This window comes from Alnus glutinosa, chromosome 12 (assembly GCF_958979055.1).
Source record: "Alnus glutinosa chromosome 12, dhAlnGlut1.1, whole genome shotgun sequence".
Classification (NCBI taxonomy): domain Eukaryota; kingdom Viridiplantae; phylum Streptophyta; class Magnoliopsida; order Fagales; family Betulaceae; genus Alnus; species Alnus glutinosa.
The window spans coordinates 2357314-2378131 of NC_084897.1; the positions used below are offsets into that span (position 1 = coordinate 2357314).

At 36.1% G+C, this 20818-nt stretch overlaps 3 protein-coding genes across 3 annotated transcripts; 2 read left to right on the forward strand and 1 right to left on the reverse strand.

Moving 5' to 3' along the window:
- The first annotated feature begins 1014 nt into the window (after nucleotides 1-1014).
- Nucleotides 1015-3777, forward strand: LOC133851009 (protein DMR6-LIKE OXYGENASE 2-like). Its single transcript, XM_062287297.1, has 3 exons — nucleotides 1015-1517; nucleotides 2103-2430; nucleotides 2549-3777. Exons 1-3 carry the CDS (start codon nucleotides 1042-1044, stop codon nucleotides 2795-2797), a joined length of 1053 nt encoding a protein of 350 aa, XP_062143281.1. The 5' UTR covers nucleotides 1015-1041; the 3' UTR covers nucleotides 2798-3777.
- Nucleotides 3778-4130: 353 nt separating this feature from the next.
- On the forward strand, nucleotides 4131-5993 carry LOC133851012 (uncharacterized). The gene is made up of 3 exons (XM_062287299.1): nucleotides 4131-5067; nucleotides 5157-5214; nucleotides 5295-5993. The coding sequence occupies exons 1-3, from the start codon at nucleotides 4775-4777 to the stop codon at nucleotides 5901-5903; spliced, it is 960 nt and encodes a 319-aa protein (XP_062143283.1). The 5' UTR covers nucleotides 4131-4774; the 3' UTR covers nucleotides 5904-5993.
- Nucleotides 5994-6312: 319 nt separating this feature from the next.
- Nucleotides 6313-15541, reverse strand: LOC133851011 (putative GTP diphosphokinase RSH1, chloroplastic). Its single transcript, XM_062287298.1, has 24 exons — nucleotides 15211-15541; nucleotides 14697-14887; nucleotides 13779-13958; nucleotides 13157-13222; nucleotides 12954-13046; nucleotides 12731-12862; nucleotides 12527-12628; nucleotides 12364-12441; nucleotides 12211-12282; nucleotides 11207-11314; nucleotides 10922-11019; nucleotides 10340-10400; nucleotides 10170-10232; nucleotides 10018-10074; nucleotides 9816-9917; nucleotides 9497-9655; nucleotides 9251-9382; nucleotides 9048-9134; nucleotides 8844-8915; nucleotides 8037-8123; nucleotides 7518-7950; nucleotides 7130-7191; nucleotides 6961-7029; nucleotides 6313-6843 (listed from the first exon to the last, which is right to left on the reverse strand). Exons 1-24 carry the CDS (start codon nucleotides 15233-15235, stop codon nucleotides 6739-6741), a joined length of 2634 nt encoding a protein of 877 aa, XP_062143282.1. The 5' UTR covers nucleotides 15236-15541; the 3' UTR covers nucleotides 6313-6738.
- Nucleotides 15542-20818: the final 5277 nt, after the last annotated feature.

The following is a 20818-nucleotide window of genomic DNA, read 5'->3' on the forward strand; positions in this document are numbered from 1 at the left end:
CATTATTAAAAACAACTGCAATCTTAAACGGACTCTAAAATTGTTGAGACACAAACAGTTGGCACAAAAACAACATTTCTGCAACGACTTGCATGGGTAGAGGATCATCAAATTCAATCTAACTGTGGATGCAATTTTTAGCTTGGTGATGTGGCAGCCTCCGATTCGTCCCTTTACATATAACCTACAACAAAGCCAAGACCCGCCGGGGGTTGGCCGGCAGAGCCTCCTTCGACGCCCAAGTTAGTTGGAAGTGTGAGAGAGAAAAATGATCATTATATTAGATGGGATGCATACCTCTTAGATGATGTGTATATATAGGCTCCATTTTACTGTTGATGCATAGCAAAAATCTTATTATTGTACAGTGTGAATAATGACCGATAAGATGTGTAGATATCAGACATGGTGCTCCATACCAACTTCTGACTTGATTTGACAGGTGTTGGAGATCCTAATAAATGCTGAGGATCTTGGTCATTCCCGACCAACCATATAACCCAAGTAGTCATTACCGACATAGCATATAATCCCGAGTAACCATATAATCCGAGTAGTCATTACCGACATAGTATATAATCCCGAGTAACCATATAATCCGAGTAGTCATTACCGATATAGCATATAATCCCGAGTGGGGAATAATAATTCCCCAACACTAACGACGTAATACATTTTTGGAAACGACTTACACTTTGGAAATGAATATAATATTGTTCGATGATTAATTGGCATCTTATTCGATGTTTGGATCAATACTGCATGCCTGCGCTCTAGATAATGTCTGTGGAAATTAAGATGCGTGAATAAAAAATATTAGAATATAATCAGAATATATTCTAATTAGAGTATATTCTTTGTTTCCTCCTATCTATATAGAATATATTCTAATTAGAATATATTCTTTGTTTCCTCCTATCTATATTCTATATAGAGATCTTAATTAATTCGATTTTAATTCTAGTAATATATAAGGCAATCTTGATCAACTGATATTTGTCTGAAGTTCTAAACCAGAGCTCCTGATCCCATATATTTTTCATGGAGGTGACACCATTTCAATTAGCTAATAACACTGTTCTCTCCCTTTCTGATAGTAATTTCATTCTCCCAAAGGACAGAAGGCCTATCCTCTCAGAGGTAATTAATCCGGATTCAATTCCGATTATTAACTTAAATGAGAATAATATCGATGATGGTCATGCGTCGTCCCTGTTAGTCTCGAATATATCGCGAGCTTGTGAGGAATACGGCTTCTTTCAGATTGTCAACCATGGAGTCCCCCAAGAATTATGCCAAAGAGTGTTGGCTGTGGTGACGGAGTTCTTCCAGTTGCCTCATGAGGAAAGGGCACAGTTTTTTACAACGGATCACACCAAGCAAGTTAAAGTGTACAACTATTACCAAAAGGTTGAAGGACATGGGAAGGTCACAATGTGGAGTGAAACCTTCACACACCCTTGGCATCCTTTGGATGATTTCACTCAATTCTTACCCACAAGTATTCCTCAGTATCGGTATGATCACTTCACCTTCTTTTTGTTTTTTTTCTTTATCTTTTATCTTTTTCTTCTTCCTCGATCTCTGTCTTGTTCAAACTCAGTTAATTTAATTTTATTTGAACACGAATCGGGCTTGATCTTATTAACGAGTTACATAATATGTTCAGCTTGGTTAATTTATTTTTCAAAGATACACAAACTTGTCTATGGGCTGTTTAGTTAATTTATTCATTCCTTGCATAAAGCTATCGAATGTACTTGCTCATTTACAGCCCTATATATATGGTGTGATGTCTCACATCGCCTGAAAATGAAGATATGCTTATATGTATAAATGCACACTTTATGACACAACGCGTTTTAAAGCCGTAATGGTTATGAACCTATCAGAACTCCGCAGTTAAGCGTGTTTCTGCGAGAGCAATCTCAGGATGGGTGACCTCCTGAGAAGTCTGATATGGGGAGCCAAAGTGGACAATATTGTGTCATTGGGGGTGGATCATTACATATGGCCTATGTTTGATTGGCAGGCACAAGCTCCATAGCTAGGTTCTATGCCATGCATGCATTCATGTTTTGTTTGATTGACGATTGTTATAGGGAAGTATTTGGTGAATATGCAAGGGAGATTGGAGCATTGATGGATAGGCTTTTGAGTTTGATATCGCGAGGGCTTGGGCTAGAGAAGGATTATTTAAAGAGAAAACTAGGTGAGAGGCCTGCCCTTTATTCACAAGCAAATTACTATCCACCATGTCCGAACCCGGAGCTCACCATGGGGATTCCTGACCATAACGATCTTGGTGCACTCACGATACTCCTACAATCAGAGGGGGTCACTGGCCTTCAAGCCATAAAAGATGGGAAATGGCTTTCCGTTCACCCTGTGCCCAATGCATTTGTCGTCAATCTGGCTGATCAAATTCAGGTACCAAAACACGTACATTAACAAGCATATCCTTAAATTCTTCCTCTTTTTTTTATTTTATCTCTTATAAAAAGAAATATATATATATATATATATATATATATACACATTTGTGCAGGTTCTGAGTAATGGAAGGTACAAGAGTGTGGGTCACAGGGCTATAACCAACGACCGGTTGGCGCGAGTATCAGTGGCAATGTTCTATTCACCAAATAATGACACCGTGATTGGTCCAATTGAGGATTTTATTGACGAGGAGCACCCCGCAATGTACCGAAACTATACTTACAGAGATTATATGGAAGAATTTCGTAGGCAAGAAGGAAGGAGGAGGAGAGTCAAGGAAGCTTTTGAGATTCAACGATAAAAAATTAAAGGGTTAAATATAAAAATGTTTCATAAACTAACAACCGATTTTAGAATAGCTCCCTGAATTTTCATGTGTGCTAAAGTGACCCATGAAATTATCACCATGTTTCAAAAATGCCACTTTTTTCGATAATACCCTTATCCTCTAAAAAACAAAAAATAAAAACTATTTTTTAAACAAAAATAAAATAAAATACAAAAAGTTAAAGAAATTAAAAACTTTAAAAATTATAATTTTTTAATTAAAAAAATAGAAATTCACCCATTTCCTTTTTTTCCATTTTTTTTAAAAAAATAATGATAATATTTTTATTTTAATATATTTGCTACTACCACCGTTTTGGGTTGCCCTATTGGACAGCTTCGCGACATCAGAACGGTGGTGGCAATAATTCTTTTTAAAAAAAGTCATTCAAAAAATTAGTTTTGACAAATATATAGTTCCCTAAAGTTTAAAAAGTGACAAAACATTTCATAGGGTAAGCGAAAACAACAAATTAAATAGGTCTTTGGCGTTAAAAATTTTAATAGAATTCGTTATTTATCACGTTAGCACTAATCATATTGTGATATATATCACTTATAATGAAACAAAAAATATTAAAAAAAATAAAAAAACCAAATTCGCCACCCAATTTGACTAAATGGGAGGTGGCTTGAACCACCCCAAATAACCACCTCATGGCCACCAACTTCAATGGCCTTTTTCACACATCGAAGACAATAACCCATATAATGAACGGAGGAATGGGGGGATTTCTAATAGGCCATGGCCCCACTTAATTTCCAAGAAAGAAAATTAACTTACTAGGTTCTTAGCACTAAAATTTTTTAACTTTTACACCTGGCCTGCTCATGATAGTTTTTAGCTATATCACGCATGACACACCGGAATGTGCCTTAAAGGCCATAGAAGTCCAGAGTCTCTCTCTTATGATTAACACACTTTTTTTTCTTTTTTCTCCCATTTTTTTCTCTCATCTCCCTCACACGATGATGTCCTTATTTCATGGACATGAAAGTTTATTTGTCCCTGACATAAACTTTGTGGTTATTTCATTTATCTTTTATTTCTTTCTTTCTTGAATTTTGTTGAGAAGCAAATAAAAACTTTTGTGAATTTTTATATCGGAAGGAACTTTGAATAAAAAAAAAAAAAAAATGAAAACTTCTCTGAATTTCTTAACAATGATCTAATTTTAAAATGAAGGTGTATGGTAGCTTGTTATATAAAAAGATTAAATAGAAAACAAATAAAGAAATCTGGAAAAAAAAATATTATTTAAATGGAATAGTGAATAGTTAAAATGGTGAGACTGATAGGAGAATTTTAAAAAAGTGGTTCACCATAATAGAGAAAAATGATTTTTAGCTACTTTTGGTGAGTAAAATTTGATGAGGCTACTAAAAATGCTCTAAGCACAACATATTTATCATTTGATCTGCAAATATAACACGTTTAAAGTGGAGGCCAAAACCCTCCATCTTTTGTGATTTCAACATGACTATAATATGATTGCGATAAAACCTTGTAAAACAACCGCTTGATATGATTGTGATTTTATGGGTTTTTTTTTTTTTTTCCTTTTTTTCTTTTTTTTTTTATTATTATTATTTCTGAGAAAGACCCCTGGTTAGTTATGTTTTTTATTATTATTACTCATCAAAATAAATAAATGTGCAATTGAAACCAAACTTCTTCCGCCGCCCTAGTTGGTGGTGACAAGTAATAAAACTCATAGGCCGGAGGTGTGGCAAGGCAATAAGATGCCAGTGACTTCTCTTTTTCCAAAGCCACGTACGCCCGATTCAACCTCCGATATTGATACTTACACTCCTTCTCAAAGTCAATCCTATATTCCTAACCGCTCTCCCTTCTCTCTTCTCTCTTCTCTTAAGAAAAACAACTCCTTTGATTGCTCAACAAACTAAATTAAACTGACAGACCCAGAGAGTCCAAGAGAGAGTAATTTACATGGAAGAGGGGCAAAAGAGCACAAGCTGCAAGCGAGATAAGAAGACGACCCAGATAAGCTTTGGCGGCGGCGATGGTGTTGGAGGGCTGGTTGTGTCGGGAGGAGCCTTGGCTGTTGCAGGTTTGATAGCAGTTTTCGCAATCAAGAATAGAAGAAGTTCAAAGAAGCCTAGCTGTGGATCCGAAGAATCGAAGAAAAACTTGAGTTGCAAAAGAGAAGATGAAGGCAGTGATCAAGGGCTGAGCTTTCTTTCTCAAACTTCATCGACAACCACTACTCCTGATGATTCATGGTCAGCGTTTGTAGTTGTTTCTGTCGAATGACTCTGTTTTTCTATGATTGTGTTCCTTAATTTTTAGGCTAGCTATGATCAATCTGCAGTTTCCCAAGCCGTGGAAGGTCGAAGATGAGCGAAGTCTTCACCAAAAGCTTGATCCTGGTGACTGTTTATGCAAATTTGCAATTGATTGTAGTCATTATGTGCTAAACATTGATGCCGTGATTAATTTCTTATTGTAGGAAGGGAATCCGATGCCTGAAATGATCAACAAGGTAAAAGAGGATTCCTTGAGTGGTCATCAAGAGATCATGCTCTCTGATGATTCTAAACCAGGAAGCATTGCATCATGCGATGATTGTGGAGTGGTCATGGAAGAATCTTTCTCGACGGAGATTCCTATTTTTATTCAAGAAACAATGGAGGATGAGAAAGCGGATGAAGCGTCTCCGATTGTTCATGCCGAAGAGATGGCAGCGGAAGATGATCAAGAGAATGATGATGAGGATGACGAATGCGTTGCAGAGAAATCATCACAAGAACACAAGCAAACAGATTCCATTTTTATAAGTACTACGGAAAAGCCGGAGGAAGAAGATAGAACAGTTAAAATAGAAGAGCATGGTTACTTTGAGAGCAGCAAAAATGGTGATGCCTTCAAGAATGAAGCTGCTGAAAAACCAATCACTATAACGAAGGAAACTCAGGAGCCAGTTATGGTGATCCATCAGCCAGCACGCTCATCGAAGTTGAGAAATTGGATTTTCTGTGTGTTATTGTTCGTGCTGCTGATGCTGTTGCTGTCGCTTTCTCTCACCCATAGTAAAGCTGTATTCTCTACTGTATCGTGATTCTTTCATTATCCGTGAAAGTCTAGAGAAGCACTAGATTTGTTTTCAACAAGTTGAGGACAAATAAGAGCATTAAACTTATCAAAAGAAGCATTCGATGATCATTATTTACCCGAACCTGAAACGCGACATTTAAAACTAGCAACATTTAGAACTGACAATTTTTTAAATGACTTCCATTAGCAGACAAGAGTTGAAATGTTTTTACCCATTTAATTAAATGAGCCGGATTAAAATTAACCTATATAGTTTTATACATATGCTTCAATACGACTCAAACTCGACACGCGAACAAAAATTGTCACCCCTAACTAGTCTATGACCCATATGAGGAGCTTATCATGCATGCTCAGTGGGACTGTGCTAGTCAGCCATATCATGAAGCAATGCCATTATAACAAAATTCCCATGAGAAAAATAAAGCATCTACTTCCAATAATGCATCAAGAAAAAATTGTAAGAAAATACACAAGGGGGGAGAAGATAATAGAGTCATAGTGTATATCAAGGGAAAAAATTTATATAGCAAGAGATTCTCACAACCCTTCCTATAATGGTTTTTCTGTACTGTCGTCTCAAAATCTTTATAGTGTATACCTCCTCTTACTCTATCACTCTTTGTTTCTATATACAGTGCCCTCAATCCACAGACTAAGCTCTTTGGCTGCTGCAGGTTTATTTGTGAAGTAATATCCAACCAATAGATGACAACTAAGGAACTATATACTCAAAAACTAAGATATGACACACCCGAATCAGATTTTTTCTGAGGACAAAACTTCACACCCAGGTGTTGCTGGGTAAACTTCTTGGGCTCATTGGCTCGGCTTATCATTTAGCATTCAAGAAATTGATGGGTCTCAATTGAGCTAGGCCAGCTGCAACCAGTAGACCATCCCAAAACACCGAGGATTAGATCTATGCTTGAGCAAGCATTAACCTGGGGTAGAAACAATATTTTATATAAGGACTACAGATTCAAGACAGTAAAACTAGAAATTAAACATAGAAATAGGTAGTGATTGTATCAGGTCTGGAAAAGGATCTGGTGCACTACCAGACAGTCCACGTTTCCGTCAACGTGAAATAACATGACAGCCATTCCCCTTCCTCCATCAATCTCAGCCTGGTCAAAGAAAGTGCAAGCGTCACATAATAAAATAGCACAGTTTACAGATATTAATAGACACATTCAACCATCTGTTGAATCAATTTCAACCACTCACCACGCAAGAACATATAGCAATGCCTGCAGCTGCCAATGCTGTTGTGACCTGAGCCATCATGCCTGAAATAATTTTAAAAAAATAATAACTAGGTAAAGTGACACTCATGAAGGAAATCTAAACTTAACAAAATAGTGGTTAAAAATTCCGGTCTAGAATCTGGGTGGTGGATTCACCACAAAAGTGTCACATAAAAATCTATAGAAGAATTACATGTTATATATAGCATGAGCATCTTCATCAGATTTATATGGATGGCCAGTTAAAATGGGAAAGAGTCAAGGAGCCACATATGTACTCTAGCCTTGTATGCCACTAATGTTTCAAACCTTCTGGCAAAGCAAGGGGAAAAAGAAAGCATGGTTTATATTTACCGAATAAAACTTACCTCTTCGATCTATGCACACCACACAAAACCATTGGATGGAGTGCCCTTCAAGACTGTGCCAAGAGGCAATCTTGCTGGCTTGCCAACTTCCCAAACCAGGCAAGACTTCTTTGTACAGTGGAATGTTAGCTTGCATGATCTTGGCAACACCATTTCCCTCTGATAATAACTCCCCTTTGACCTTCAAACTTACATGCTGCACATGCTTACTATGTTTTCCATTAACCTTGGGGGCCCAAATGCTTCCATTTTTTCTTCGTGGGGATGATATATCCACAGCATCCATAAGGATTTTCTCCCACATAGGTTTGCTCCCCTTGGAAGGATCTGGGAGCTCTTCTGCCTCCCTCTCCTCTTCAGAATCAGCAACGAAGTCCGTTACTGTATCTGCAGTTATTTCAGCAGCAGATAGTGCAGCTTGCTCCCTCAGAAACTACACACGAGACAAATGATAATTATTTGAGGAAAGGCAACTAGAAGTAGGAACAAAGTGCCATCCATCCACATAAAAATGTTTACTTTGATAATTTTGTGTCTGGCACTACGCGTTTTAGCATGCTGCACCCATTGCTTATGCCTCTGGAAAGCTGATTTGCTCGAGAGTGCCTGGCAAATCAAGAGAATTGTGAGCCATCAAGAAAGCAGTTTAGGCGATTTGAGTATTGCACATAGACCACCAAAAACATTAGGATGCTGCTTCTTGTTATGTGTTTGAGATAGTCTGCTGGACAAGTTAGACTTGTTTGAATAATACACAACATGCTGGAAAAATTTACCAAGCAAGATATTTCAAAGTAAAGAAATCATATCATCATTAAGAAAGTAAAAGATCTTAAGAAAAGAAAAATGAATTACCACTTCATCAGTACCTTTAAAAAAAGAAAAAAAAGGGAAAAAAAAAATCTATGTTTAATGGATATGCATCTTAAATTTTGCTTGTTTGGAATAATCAAAATGAATTTGAAACTTTAGTGAAAAGCTTTAGAAGAACTGGTTCCCATAGTTTCTTTCGGTGGCTCAAGCAAAAGCAATGTGGGACCAACTTAGCATGACAAGATATGCAGTGCGCAAAGACCCCGCACCTGGCTGATAAAATTCGGATTATCTTCGTATGTAATTGTAAATTTGAGTGAAGAATCATGGCCTCTTAACACTTCCTCTAATGTAAAGGAAATAATTAAAATACCATTTTACCCAATCATATTGAAGGAAATTTTTCTTTTTCCCTTTCTTTCCAAAAAGTAATCATATACAAGGAACTCTGTACATTCCATAAAGATAAGTTCAACAAAAAGGAAATTATATTGAGACAATGATAATACTAACATTATAGGTGATTATCTCCACAACTTCCGCATTTGCAAGAACATGCATAGGAGAAACAAGATTACCGTTGACCTGCATAAAAGAAAGTCATGCACCACAACTAAGATTTTCTATTTTGTTTTTTTCCCCGGTTGATTCTGTTTTTTCAGGAGTAACACTCAGATGGAAAAAAGAAGAAATGTCAGTCAGGATTTAAAAAATTACCTTTGCAGCCACCATCTTGTTGCCAATTTCAGTGTGTATCATATATGCGTAGTCAATAATCGTTGCCCCCTTAGGCAGGTTCTTAATCTGCACATAATGTCAACCCAAGATGTTTTAATATGTTAAGATTAATTATGTTTTCTTATTGTCAATATTCGAAAGAGAGAAGAAAAACTGATATGTAAGAGAATCCACTGTCTTACCTCTCCCCTTGGCGTAAACACAAAGACACGGCTACCTAACAGATCTCTGGTGATAGTGTCAACAAATTCCCTAGAACTCATGTTGCCAACAAACTCCTCTTGCCATTCTCTGATTGCATTGAGCCAGCCAACCTGGAGGTAACAAATAGCATTGAAGATAGGGTCTTGAAATGGTTTGCCATGAAAGCCCTTCAAGAAGGATTGCTAATTATCACAATTTTTCAAGGAAAAAAAATGGTGAAATACCCTGAGAGCAATGTTTGCATTGTTGAGACAGACAGTCTTTCCTCTTGAACTTCTACCATTAGGCATTGCATGTCCAACTAAATCACTAAAAAATACTTTCCCAGTATAATGAGCAGCAATGCCTCTCTCAGCTATAAGGTCCATCTCTTCAGTTCTTATCTGCCAAAAAGTCAGTAACTCCAAAGATGAACAAACACCGCAGAAGTAATTATATAAATAATTAAAGGCACTCAAAAATAGAAATCAATAACTTAACAAAAGCCTTGTTCGAAACTACGAAGGAAAAGGGAGCTGTTCAATAATGATCATCCAAGACTACCTGAACTTCTAGCCTAAACATGCTCTCATACAGAAAGGGAATCATGGTTGTGTGCAGACTCTGATAGCCATTAGGTTTTGGGGTTGCTATGTAGTCTTTGACCTGTTACGAAAGAAAAACTGATAACTTAAGATATATCAAATAATTTTTTCTAATCATATAACTGTTGCTCTTCAAAGAGAAAAAACAGAAGCATACGCACAGCTCGGGGAACAGGGGTCCAGATTCCATGGACCAACCCAAGAACATGGTAGCAAATCTGTGCAAAATGCAACAATCAGAAAAGGCAGCAGTTTACCAAGTATAGAGTATAGCAAAAGACACTCAAACACTTTGGCATGGGCAAGGATTTACCTGCTGTGGATTGCATAATGGCCCAACTCCAATGTTTGCCTTTGGTTTAATGATAATACGAAGCTGGTCATGACAAACAGGAAGAAGTCTGTGAATAAGCAAATATGAAACATTATGTATATTGCCTCACCAAAAATTCAATTTAGTGCACGAATAATACCACAACAAACCTGTGCAATTTGATTAAGCTCATTGATAGAGCCTTTAGATTTGAGGAAAGATTTATATATACTGCAAGTAAACAACAAAAATCTGACTTTAAAGGCTTGTAAAAATAAATAAATAATAATAATAATTTAAAAAAAAAAAAAAAGGCCTTTATAACAACACTTACAACAGGGCATCAAAAAAGATAGCTAAATTAATTTCAAATAGGAAAATACAATATCCCAATCCATATAGGGCGCACTTAGCATGACAAGAAAATGATATCTCACTTAAACAGCTACTCAAGTCGGATCCCAAGAGAGTTTCCCTACACTTGTTGAGATCCCGACAGGGCTCTTTTGTAAAATATATCCATGCACATAACTTGTAAGACATTAATGTGAAGTATGTGATTGATTTGCATGTTGAGATTCTCCACAAAGTAATACACCACCTGATTGGCTATTCAATCACAAATGATGGATATAAAACTTGCAAATTTGAACCATGTTATAATACCAGACACAAGGATCATGAGTTTAAACATATCATAAGCAGGCCAATAAGTAATCTACAAGTGGAAGCAGTAAGTTGTATGGTTTGACCTGTATGGCTCCTTACATACAGAGCGAACTTCAGTTTTCACTGTCATAAGGTCTAGAAACTGATCATCCTCAATCTTCTTCATCAAAATTTTGTTTGCCTGATTCAAAGAGACAATGCTTGATAAGTAAATCCCATTATGACAAGAACACCTGGAAAGCTCCTGAACTTAAGATTCTCCAAGAGTTAAATTCTGACGTCACATGTTATGAAAGGCACCATGCAATTGATAACGATCGTTTCGAGCTCTATTCAAGATTTCTTGTTTAAACAAAGAAAAACATCACCTCCACAAGTTCTTTCTCATGTTCTTTATAGAGGTCTGCAATTCTTCTCTTGACTTTAGCATAATCTTCAGCATTTGTGTACATGAAGGATAGATTTTCAAGTTCTGACTGCATTATAATACCAATTTGTTATTGGATACAGGACAACAACCATCAAAGAAACAAAAGATGGGATATAAAAATGCAGTTTAAATTATAAATGTTCAATGGTTGCAAATTTGGGCAATAAAGACAGTCAGGGATCATCATTGCTAATCTTGATCAAACATGGGTAAACAAGTGCGAACACCTACTTAGTAAATAAATAAATAATAAAAAAACTTATCAAAAAACAAGTGCAAACACCCCAAGGAAAGATAGAAATAGGTGGCATGCTTGCAGCTTCAGACAACAGGTGGTGCATCTTCAGCAATTGTCAAAGATGATTAAATAAATAAATTACTTATCAAAAAACAAGTGCAAACAACCCAAGGAAAGATACATAGAAATAGGTGGCATACTTGCAGCTTTAGACAACAGGTGGTGCATCTTCAGCAATTATGAAAGATGTCAAAAGAACAACTCAAAATCAAAATACAACAAAGTAGCTCCCAATGAGAATGAGAAAATTTAATGGTCCTCCTTAAAAGATGCATCAGCCACAGTATCTTAGCTTCAGCACCATATAAGATGTGATGTCTTAAACTCTTAGTAACTCTGAATCTGAAATAGAGTCTTGGAACTTTCAACCCACATAACCAGATTTTTCTTTTGGTCTTACCTCAAACCAACCTTCAGCCACTTCATACTCAGTTCAATGAACTGAACTTAAATGTACAACTTTATCATATTTCATCATTTTTGAAACTTTGATAATATGCAAATACATTAAATTGTGAAAGTCATTGAAAATGAGAGAGTACAATTAGTGTCACAGTCATAAGGTGAGGCAGAATTAGAACAAATTGTCTGGAACTCAAAAGCATCAACAGAAGAAAAGCTTGTAAGGAAACATAATGGTCTACCTTGATTTGGTACATCCCAAGCAACTTCGCCAGAGGAGCAAAGACCTGCAAAGTCTCCATTGCTATGCTGGACTGCATGAAAACTAATAATCTGAATACCAATATCAAGAAAAGAGTAGATAAACAACTAATATAACACTGATAACACACTACCTGCTTATGTGGAGGCATGTAAGAAAGAGTTCGCATGTTATGTAATCTATCAGCTAGTTTAACAATGATAACACGGACCTGAAACAGTAGCTCTTTCAGTCTCAAAATGATTTTAAATATAATCAAGGCAGAGCATTGACAAACATTGTAAATAATAGGTCACCTCCTCTGTCATGGCAAGAAACATCTGACGTAGGTCATCAGCTTTTACATCTTGTACTGAATCATTTTCATTTTTACACTTCAGTTTTCCCAGTTTAGATACCTAATCAGGTAAGAGAAGAATATGAAAACCAATGCTCAACCAATATAATCTGGTGTTTGTCCAACATTTCACAAGTTACTGAAGAAGAAAGATATAAAGTACCTTAGTCTCTCCTTCTACTATGCGGCGCACGGTAGCACCAAACTCCTCCTCTAATCTTTCAAAAGTAACAACATTTGTATCCTCAACCGTGTCATGTAGTAATCCAGCAGCAATGGACTCCCAATCCAATTCCTAGAAGAACAATTGGAATCAATTTTGATAGAAACTGCAAGAAAAATATTACTCCAAAAGAGCACTTATTTTTTAAGTTCGTATGACTCACAAGTTCTCCTAGTATACGAGCAACTTCAACTGGATGAATAATGAACGGCTCTCCACTGCGTCTCTTTTGGCCATCATGAGCCTCAAAAGCCAGCTATACCAACAGTAAAGCTACCTTTAGATATCCAGCCCTTTTCAAAAAAAAAAAAAAAAAGGCCCGCAAGAATGAGAATACTAGGATTTCTTGCCAAGCAGAGAGCTAACCTGAAGAGCCTTCCGGACGAATTCAAGCTCTTTAGATGAAAGGTATGAAATACTGGGCTTAAGATCCTGAGGCAATCGAAGGACCAGTTTAAGTCTACAGCTTGAACCGCAGGAAACAAACTTCTCTATATTAAATATTAGGGAAAACGTCACTTAATCCCCCTGAACTTCCATCACTTTTATAATTACCCCCTAAAGTTAAAAAACTTTCAATTTAGTATATCAAACTTTCAATTTTTTTGCAATCTCATCTCTTACGATAGAATTTGGGGTTAAACCAGACGGTCAAAGGGTAAAATGACCCTTATATCCCCGTAAATGTTATAAAATTATAAAATTATACTTAAATCATACCCTTTCCTCTACCTTTTTTTAAAAACAATAAATAAGGATATTTTAGGAATTTCAACCGCCTCCGTTAGGATTTAACAAAAAATCTTAATGGAGGGGTCAGATTGAAATTTTTTTAAAGTTCAATACACTAAATTGAGAGCTTTTGAACTTTGGGAGGGTAATTGCAAAAATGATGGAAGTTCATGGGGGTTAAGAAAAGTTTTCCATAAATATTATTATCGTTATCATTACTATTAAGATGTCACGTTGAGCAATAACCGAATCATACCTCCCACAACCTTTCAGGAGAAACCTCATTGAAGGCATCCGAAGAGAAGGAAGAAGAACAGCACCTGTGACATCTCTTACCAACAACATGAAGCAATCTTGGTTTAAAGAGTCTTCCAAGAAGAAAAAAGTCTGAAGCTTCACTTGAATACCAACCTCTATCATTAAAGGCATCACATCTCTGAAAGAGGAGAAGATTGAACAGATTTTGTTATTAACCAACTATGGAACCTAGTTTGTATACAACAGACCAGTAATACTGGATACATACTACAGGTCCATAATTAATTGTGCAAGTCACAGTTTTGTTGCAAACATTTTTTTTTTTTTTTTTGATAAAAGTTTTGTTGCAAACATTGTAACTTCGTTATGATAAAACCATGAACTTGCTTGAGACAATTCGACTCCACATTTTAGAAATAATTCTTTAAAAAATATATTGGGGATTTTGGAAAAAGGGGGAAAGGCCTAAAAGTTTTGTCAAGAAGATCGTGAGTAAATATAATAATTCATTTTTTCTGCAGTTACTGATATCTGAAAAGAATATGGGAAATCTTATACAAAATCCACAAGACTTCTCATTTCTCAATGACGATTAAGATCCAAATAACAACCCAAAATTAATTTCAATCCTGTTTTAGCACACTGCAAAAGATTTAACCAATTACAAGCATGAGATGCTTGGAGGCTTCCTACGCATCAAACCAGCATCCCAACTTTAGCTTGAATTCTGACCTCAGTTAAACATTTCTCTTGCATTTTTTTTTTCTTTTTAGATAAATGAACATTTCTCTTGCATAAAATGCCGTACAGTTCAAAAGTTTTGAACATGATAAACAAATGACAGACAAAAAGCATTAACAATCGCAGAAACCAAATTCAAATGCTAAATATTCTAAGGCAGATCAAGAAACTTTACAGAATTACTCCGGTTTCTTCTTCCATTTCGCCCGTAAGATGACGAGGAGCACTGAGGTGGGTGAGCTGTGCACGCAAGGAAACCGGTCAAGGCTCTCGGCGCCTTCCACGCACACGATAGAACACTACAATCATATCTTCCACTCCCATCCCACTTTGATGATTTACACGCGTTTACGCGTTCTAACGAAACTACAAGATTCAAAAACACATTTTGGACATTATCAGGGCCCCAATTCACCAACAATATAAAAACTCAGAAAACCAAAATGACAAAAGTTAAATTCTTAATTACCCGTTTGGTTGCTGAGAAAACACTACACAAACTAAAACAAAAACAAAAAATTGACTCAAATAAGCCACATAGAAGTACTAGGCTAAGTTCACTAGGCCTTCATCTTTTCTTTCCTTTATTGCTTCAAGTTCCAAAGAACGAAAACCCACTAGTTGAAATTTCAATTTCCTTCATTTTTCCCACATTTTTCTCAGCAACCAAACAGAGTAGACATACAGACCTGGAAAGGAAGAAGCAGAGGCCATTTGTAAGGGAACAGAGCAATCTCATTGAATCGAGCTCAGCATTAAACAACCCACAAAACACACACCCCAGAATAGCTCACCAAGAATTCACCAAAACCAAAGCGGGACACAATCAAAAGCTCATTACTTGGAGTTTCCGTGAGCTGAGCTTAGGAGAATCAGAAAAGCGTTTCGTGTGGAGGCCAAACGTTCGGTTTCGGACAAATAAGCGAGGGATTGAAACGAAGGAGGCGAAAAGATAATTTAGAGAGAGAGAGAGAGAGAGAGAGAGAGAGAGAGATATGGAGCTGAGCCAACGCCACACAAATGCCGTTCGATAAAGATATTTTTTCTCTTTTTTCTCTGTGTTTTATATTTGAGAATTGAGAGGTTGAAATTGGAAATTGATTAATTTTAATTTTATTAGGGTTCTTTTCTTTGAAAATATATTTAATGTAAAAGCATTCTCTTAAGAAATCTTTTTAAATAAATTTTTTTTAATTAATACGTTTTCGCTTTCTTTTTTTAATATTTACAAATAAGATTAATAAAACTTATGATTTTGCAGGTATATCCCTAAAATATTATTAATGTAATAACTTTTTTTCTTTTCTTTTTTTAAGAATACACGTGCCCTAAAACTTTTATCTCATTGTCAATATCTCTTCAAATTATTAATTATTTCAATATGTCCATAAACTACCAAATAAATATCAATGTTTCCAAAAGACAAAAATATCATTCATAAATTAAAAAATAAAAATAAAAACTGAAAATTTAATTTAAAAAAAATAGAAAAAAAAAAACCAAGGGGTTATTTGTATAAATAAATAAATAAAATCTTTTTTATTTTTTATTTTATTTTTTTCAGTCTATTTTTGTCTTATTAAAACTTTTTATAGTCCATTTTTTTTTTTTACATCTTTTTGCTGGCTTTTAAGAGCGACATTAGCATTTGTTTAGTAATTTAGAGGAGATATTAACACGTATAATTGATAACTTGAGAAGGAGATTAACAATAAAAATTGTAGTTTGAAGGAGCACATTTATTTTATTTTATTTTAATCTTAAAGGATATGATCTTTCCTTGGTGTTCACTGTTCACCAAGTGTGAAAAGCAGGTGAGAAAAGGAGTGTTATCCTTAAACTCCGATGGTAAGCGTTATGAGCCAAGCATTTGCTCACGTCATGTACTCTCTTAACAAAAATTTGGAAAATAATTTCCATGCCCATAACATATTATTAGCAAAAATTCTTGAAACCCTTAAAAAAAAAAAAAAAAAAAAAAAAAAAAAAAAAAGGCCCCTATGAAAGGAGCAAGCCTGGGGGCATTTGTTCAGATAAACCTAATTAAACATTCTATCACTCTACCAAAATTATCTCATTCTTTGTTAGATTAATTTGAGCGTTAAAAGTAGTCTCGCCAAGTCTACCAACCTTAATTCTTCTTTTCTTGTGGGCAAACCCGTCAATAAAAAGGCATGGCAACACTGAAAATAGCTTAAGAGCACTATACCAACATTATGACAACATGATTATGAGCTCAATTTTGACTTTAGCATTCAGCTCGTGTCCAAATCCAAGAAGTACATTCTTGTATCTTTGTTTTTGTTTGTTTTTTTCTTCTTCTTTTTCCGAGCCTCTTCTTTTTGTTTCTTATCTTTTGAGTACGTGTTCTAGCTTGCTCAGTGCAGGTTGGTAAAGACTAACATTAAAACAATTAATAATAATAAATAAATAAAAATGGTTGGTAATTACTATGGACGTGCAAAAGACTTTTATGCAAAATTAGTATGAAAGCACTAGCTTGACTTGTTGGGAATTTATCACGTCAGTGCTTAGGTAAGAGGGCTTAATGCCCCACCTTAAAAGTTGCTTAACGCGTAATCAGTTTTGTAGTAAGGCCAACTTTCCATAATCCCAGTAGTATGCATTAACTAACATAATTTTGGCATATTCAGCATATTGTTCCAATCGCAATCCAAGACCAAGCGTAGAGATGAAAATCAAATAGCCAATAATTTTCTAAAGAAATTCGAGGGAAAGAGTTTCGTTCCATTCGAATGAGTCCACCGGTCACTAGATTGGTCAGAATTTCAATGTGACGAAGTCTATCTGTTAGTATATATTAATTTCTCGAGAGCTTCAATTGACATTTCGGATCAATTTTAGTTTGTCCGAGAATATATGCATTGTTTTGTTTCGTTAATTTTGTTCGAACGAGAGCACAATAAGGTAGTTTTGTAATTTACATTTTAGGGTTAAGACCATACTTTTATTTAAGCTTAATAAGAAAGACTTAGGCATTTTCAGACTTTAGTAGTTTTCTTAAGAGATCAATAAGAAACACTTAGAAAGTGCTTTTTCCTCCGTAGTTTTCTTGATTTTTTGTTACTTTGTGAAAGAATTGTGAGTTATTGTACTTATAGATTCAACTCCCTATACCACGCATCATCAACGGATGCAGCCAATTTGTTTGGGGGATGGAAATTAGGACTATAATTGAAGTGTTGAAGCTAATTAAGTGGGAAAAGCTAATGCTGCACTTTGGTTGCACTAGGAAATGAAAGATAAACTAATTAAGAAGATTCCACCAAAAGAAAAGGAACGAGGTTCACTGGCCCCACTGTCCCTTCATTGTTGGCTGCTACAGTAAGAATATACCTCAGTTTCATTTTTGGCTGCTACAGTAGGAATATACCTCAGTACTGTAACGAAAGCATCTAGCTATATATATATATATATACGTGTGTGGTCTTTTGTGTCTGCTGGAAATGGAATTATCACTTCTTTTTGTTAATGTCAAATGCATGGGAATGTGCTTTTTTTATTCACCAAGAAAAAAGTATCATCTATATATATGTGGTTCTTGCCTCTTGGGGAGCCAAATGAGTCGTCACGGCAGCAAAGACTTGGGCAAGCTAGTCAAGAAGGAAAAGGATAAACCAGGAGGAATTTTATCAAATGTTTGACACAAGTATTATCAATTCGTTGTTTAGGTCAAGGATGTAACAATAATCTGTACATAGTGTGCAAAGTGGGATGCTTTTTCCATGCTAAAAGCTTTGCAGTTTTGCTCGGAAATTAAAAATAATAATAATAATAATAAATTAAATTAAAAAAAGTTCTTTAAAGGGGACAATAAGCTTGAATATGGGACACTCTAGAAAATTAAGTTCTATATTGGGTTTATGGCCAGACTAAAAAAGTGTACGTTGTATGGATGCTAAGTTTCATATTGTTTCCTTCTTATATATATAAGACTAAATTGTATAAGCAATTCTAACGAAATCAAATTGTAGGCGTATTTTTTTGAGTCATCGCAAAATTAAATTAACAAGCCACTTATATGATATAAGACTAAAGTATATATAAGTGATTCAAACGAAGTCCAATTGTAAGCGTTTTTTCTCGGTCGAAACAAAATCAAAGTAACAAGATGGCTTGTTAGGAGAGATTATTTTCACAATTCAATGTAACCAGATTCAAGGGCAAGCCTCTCTTTTTTTGTTTCTTTTGATGCATTTTTTAAAAAAAAAAAAAAAACAAAAAAAAGGTTCTTTTTCTCAAAACTCTTTGAACTAAGAAACAAAATGGTTTTTTATGCGGTGCTAACGTTTTAATAACTATCTCTATAGCTCCTAAATTCTACCATTTCTAAAGGCATTTCTTTAATCAAAGACTTCGTTTTTCCTCACTTGTTAATCCTTGACCCATGTTATTTTGATGTCATATCTAGCGTTTAGAGTTTGCCTCGATAATTGGCATTACTCTCGCTGCGAGCTCCAGCAATTACTAGTGATTTTGACTTCATGCATGCAAGTTACAGGCTTATAGCCTACAATTCGAACTGAAGTTATAGCCTACAATCTGAACTGAAGATGCGTTTTTAAGGTTAGCTCTCACCCTCAAAGATTGCGACCCCGTCCATTATAGCATAGGGCATAAAGGGCGCAACAACTTAACATCATCTTCACCTTTTAAAAACCCATCTTGATTTCTTACGTTTTTTTTTTTTTCTTCATATGTTTGAATTATAAGTTATAGGGAGATAAATGCCCTATACGCATAATTCGTATTCTTTTTTTTTTTTTTGAACAAACACCTTCTTCATTGCCGGAGCAAAACGCCCGGAAACCACCCAAAGGGTTACAGAGAACATTACACAGAAAAAAACAAATCACAATAACAGAAGGCATTACAAACGCCCGTAGGCGAAGCTGAAACAAGGCCGGCGGCCGATGGTAGTGAGTAGAGGTAAAGAACCTCTAATCACAAAGCAAGGGAAAACCCTAGCTTAAAGCAGCTACCGAAGGTCGGTAGACTGTGATTACAGGGTAAGAATTTACAAACAAAGCAAGAAAAGTTCTGGAATACAAGCACAGGAAAACAAACAGCCGGAGAAACCAAGCGCGTGCAGAACACACGGCTCCTCCGGGAACCCCCCAACAACGGACGACCCCCAACAAGTCCAGATCGGCACCTTGCAAAGCCGGAAAAGCAAGCCACAACCCGCACGCGCGGGGGCAGGAGGGGAGACCCCCGGCGTGTGCTGATCACGCGCCGACCAGGAAAGATCTACACGACCCGCCAGGAAGCCAACAAGACCGGAGAGGGCCGAAGACCGCAACAGGAAGGTTCATGTCGAACAAGGACCAACCGAGGTTAACAGATCTGACTTTAAACACCATCTCCGCCGGCCATTCTCCAACACCCGTCTATCTCCTCGAACCAGCAACCAAAACCTCTGCTTGCTCCCAACAAAGACAAAGAAAACAGAAGAAAGAAAGACAAAAACAAAACAACCTCCACCAGTGCAAACACTGGGAGGAAAGAACTCCAACAGCCCTGATGGCTTGGAGACAAAACCCTGGCCTTAGCGGCCAAGGGAAAGCAGAGCCAACAAAACAAAGCCGGGAGGAGGAGGCATGAGGCCTCCCCCCCCGGAAGACAGGCTTCCTTCGCTAAGCTCTCTCCGACTAGAAGATTCTCAGACTTTCTCTCTCTACGCGAGAGAGATTATCAAGAAGTAACCTTGCATGCATAATTCGTATTCTATCATAATAGGATTTTAAATTTTAAATAACGTAATAACATATACATTCTTAATAAAATAAAAATTGAATCTCATGGTCTCAAAGGAATCCTTATCCCTACCTAACGTGGGTCACCCTAGCTAGTAAATGTCAACAGCCTGCCCTTTGGTGGTAGAGTTTGGCCTAGTATTAGGCAAACGGGAAAAAGGAGTTGCCACGTGGTTCTCGATTCACAAAGTTGGCAAGGTGAACTGTTTTACACAACATGTATATATAGTTATTTTTTCTTTAGTCATTAGGGGAATAATATATAGGCTACAGAATGGGAATTAAATAAGCCATCAAATAAAATTTCATGCGTAGAGGGATTGTTAAATCATCAACACGAATAATATTTAAATAAAATTAGAGAAGATTAAGACAAGAGATAATGTTTAAATTCAAGACTTCTTATACCGGCCAATTTATGATCAGATCAATCAAAATAAAATGATCCTATCTTGTAATTCAGACATCATATGGAAGAATTTGGCAGCGTTGAAAATCTTATTTAAAAGATTTCAAATTT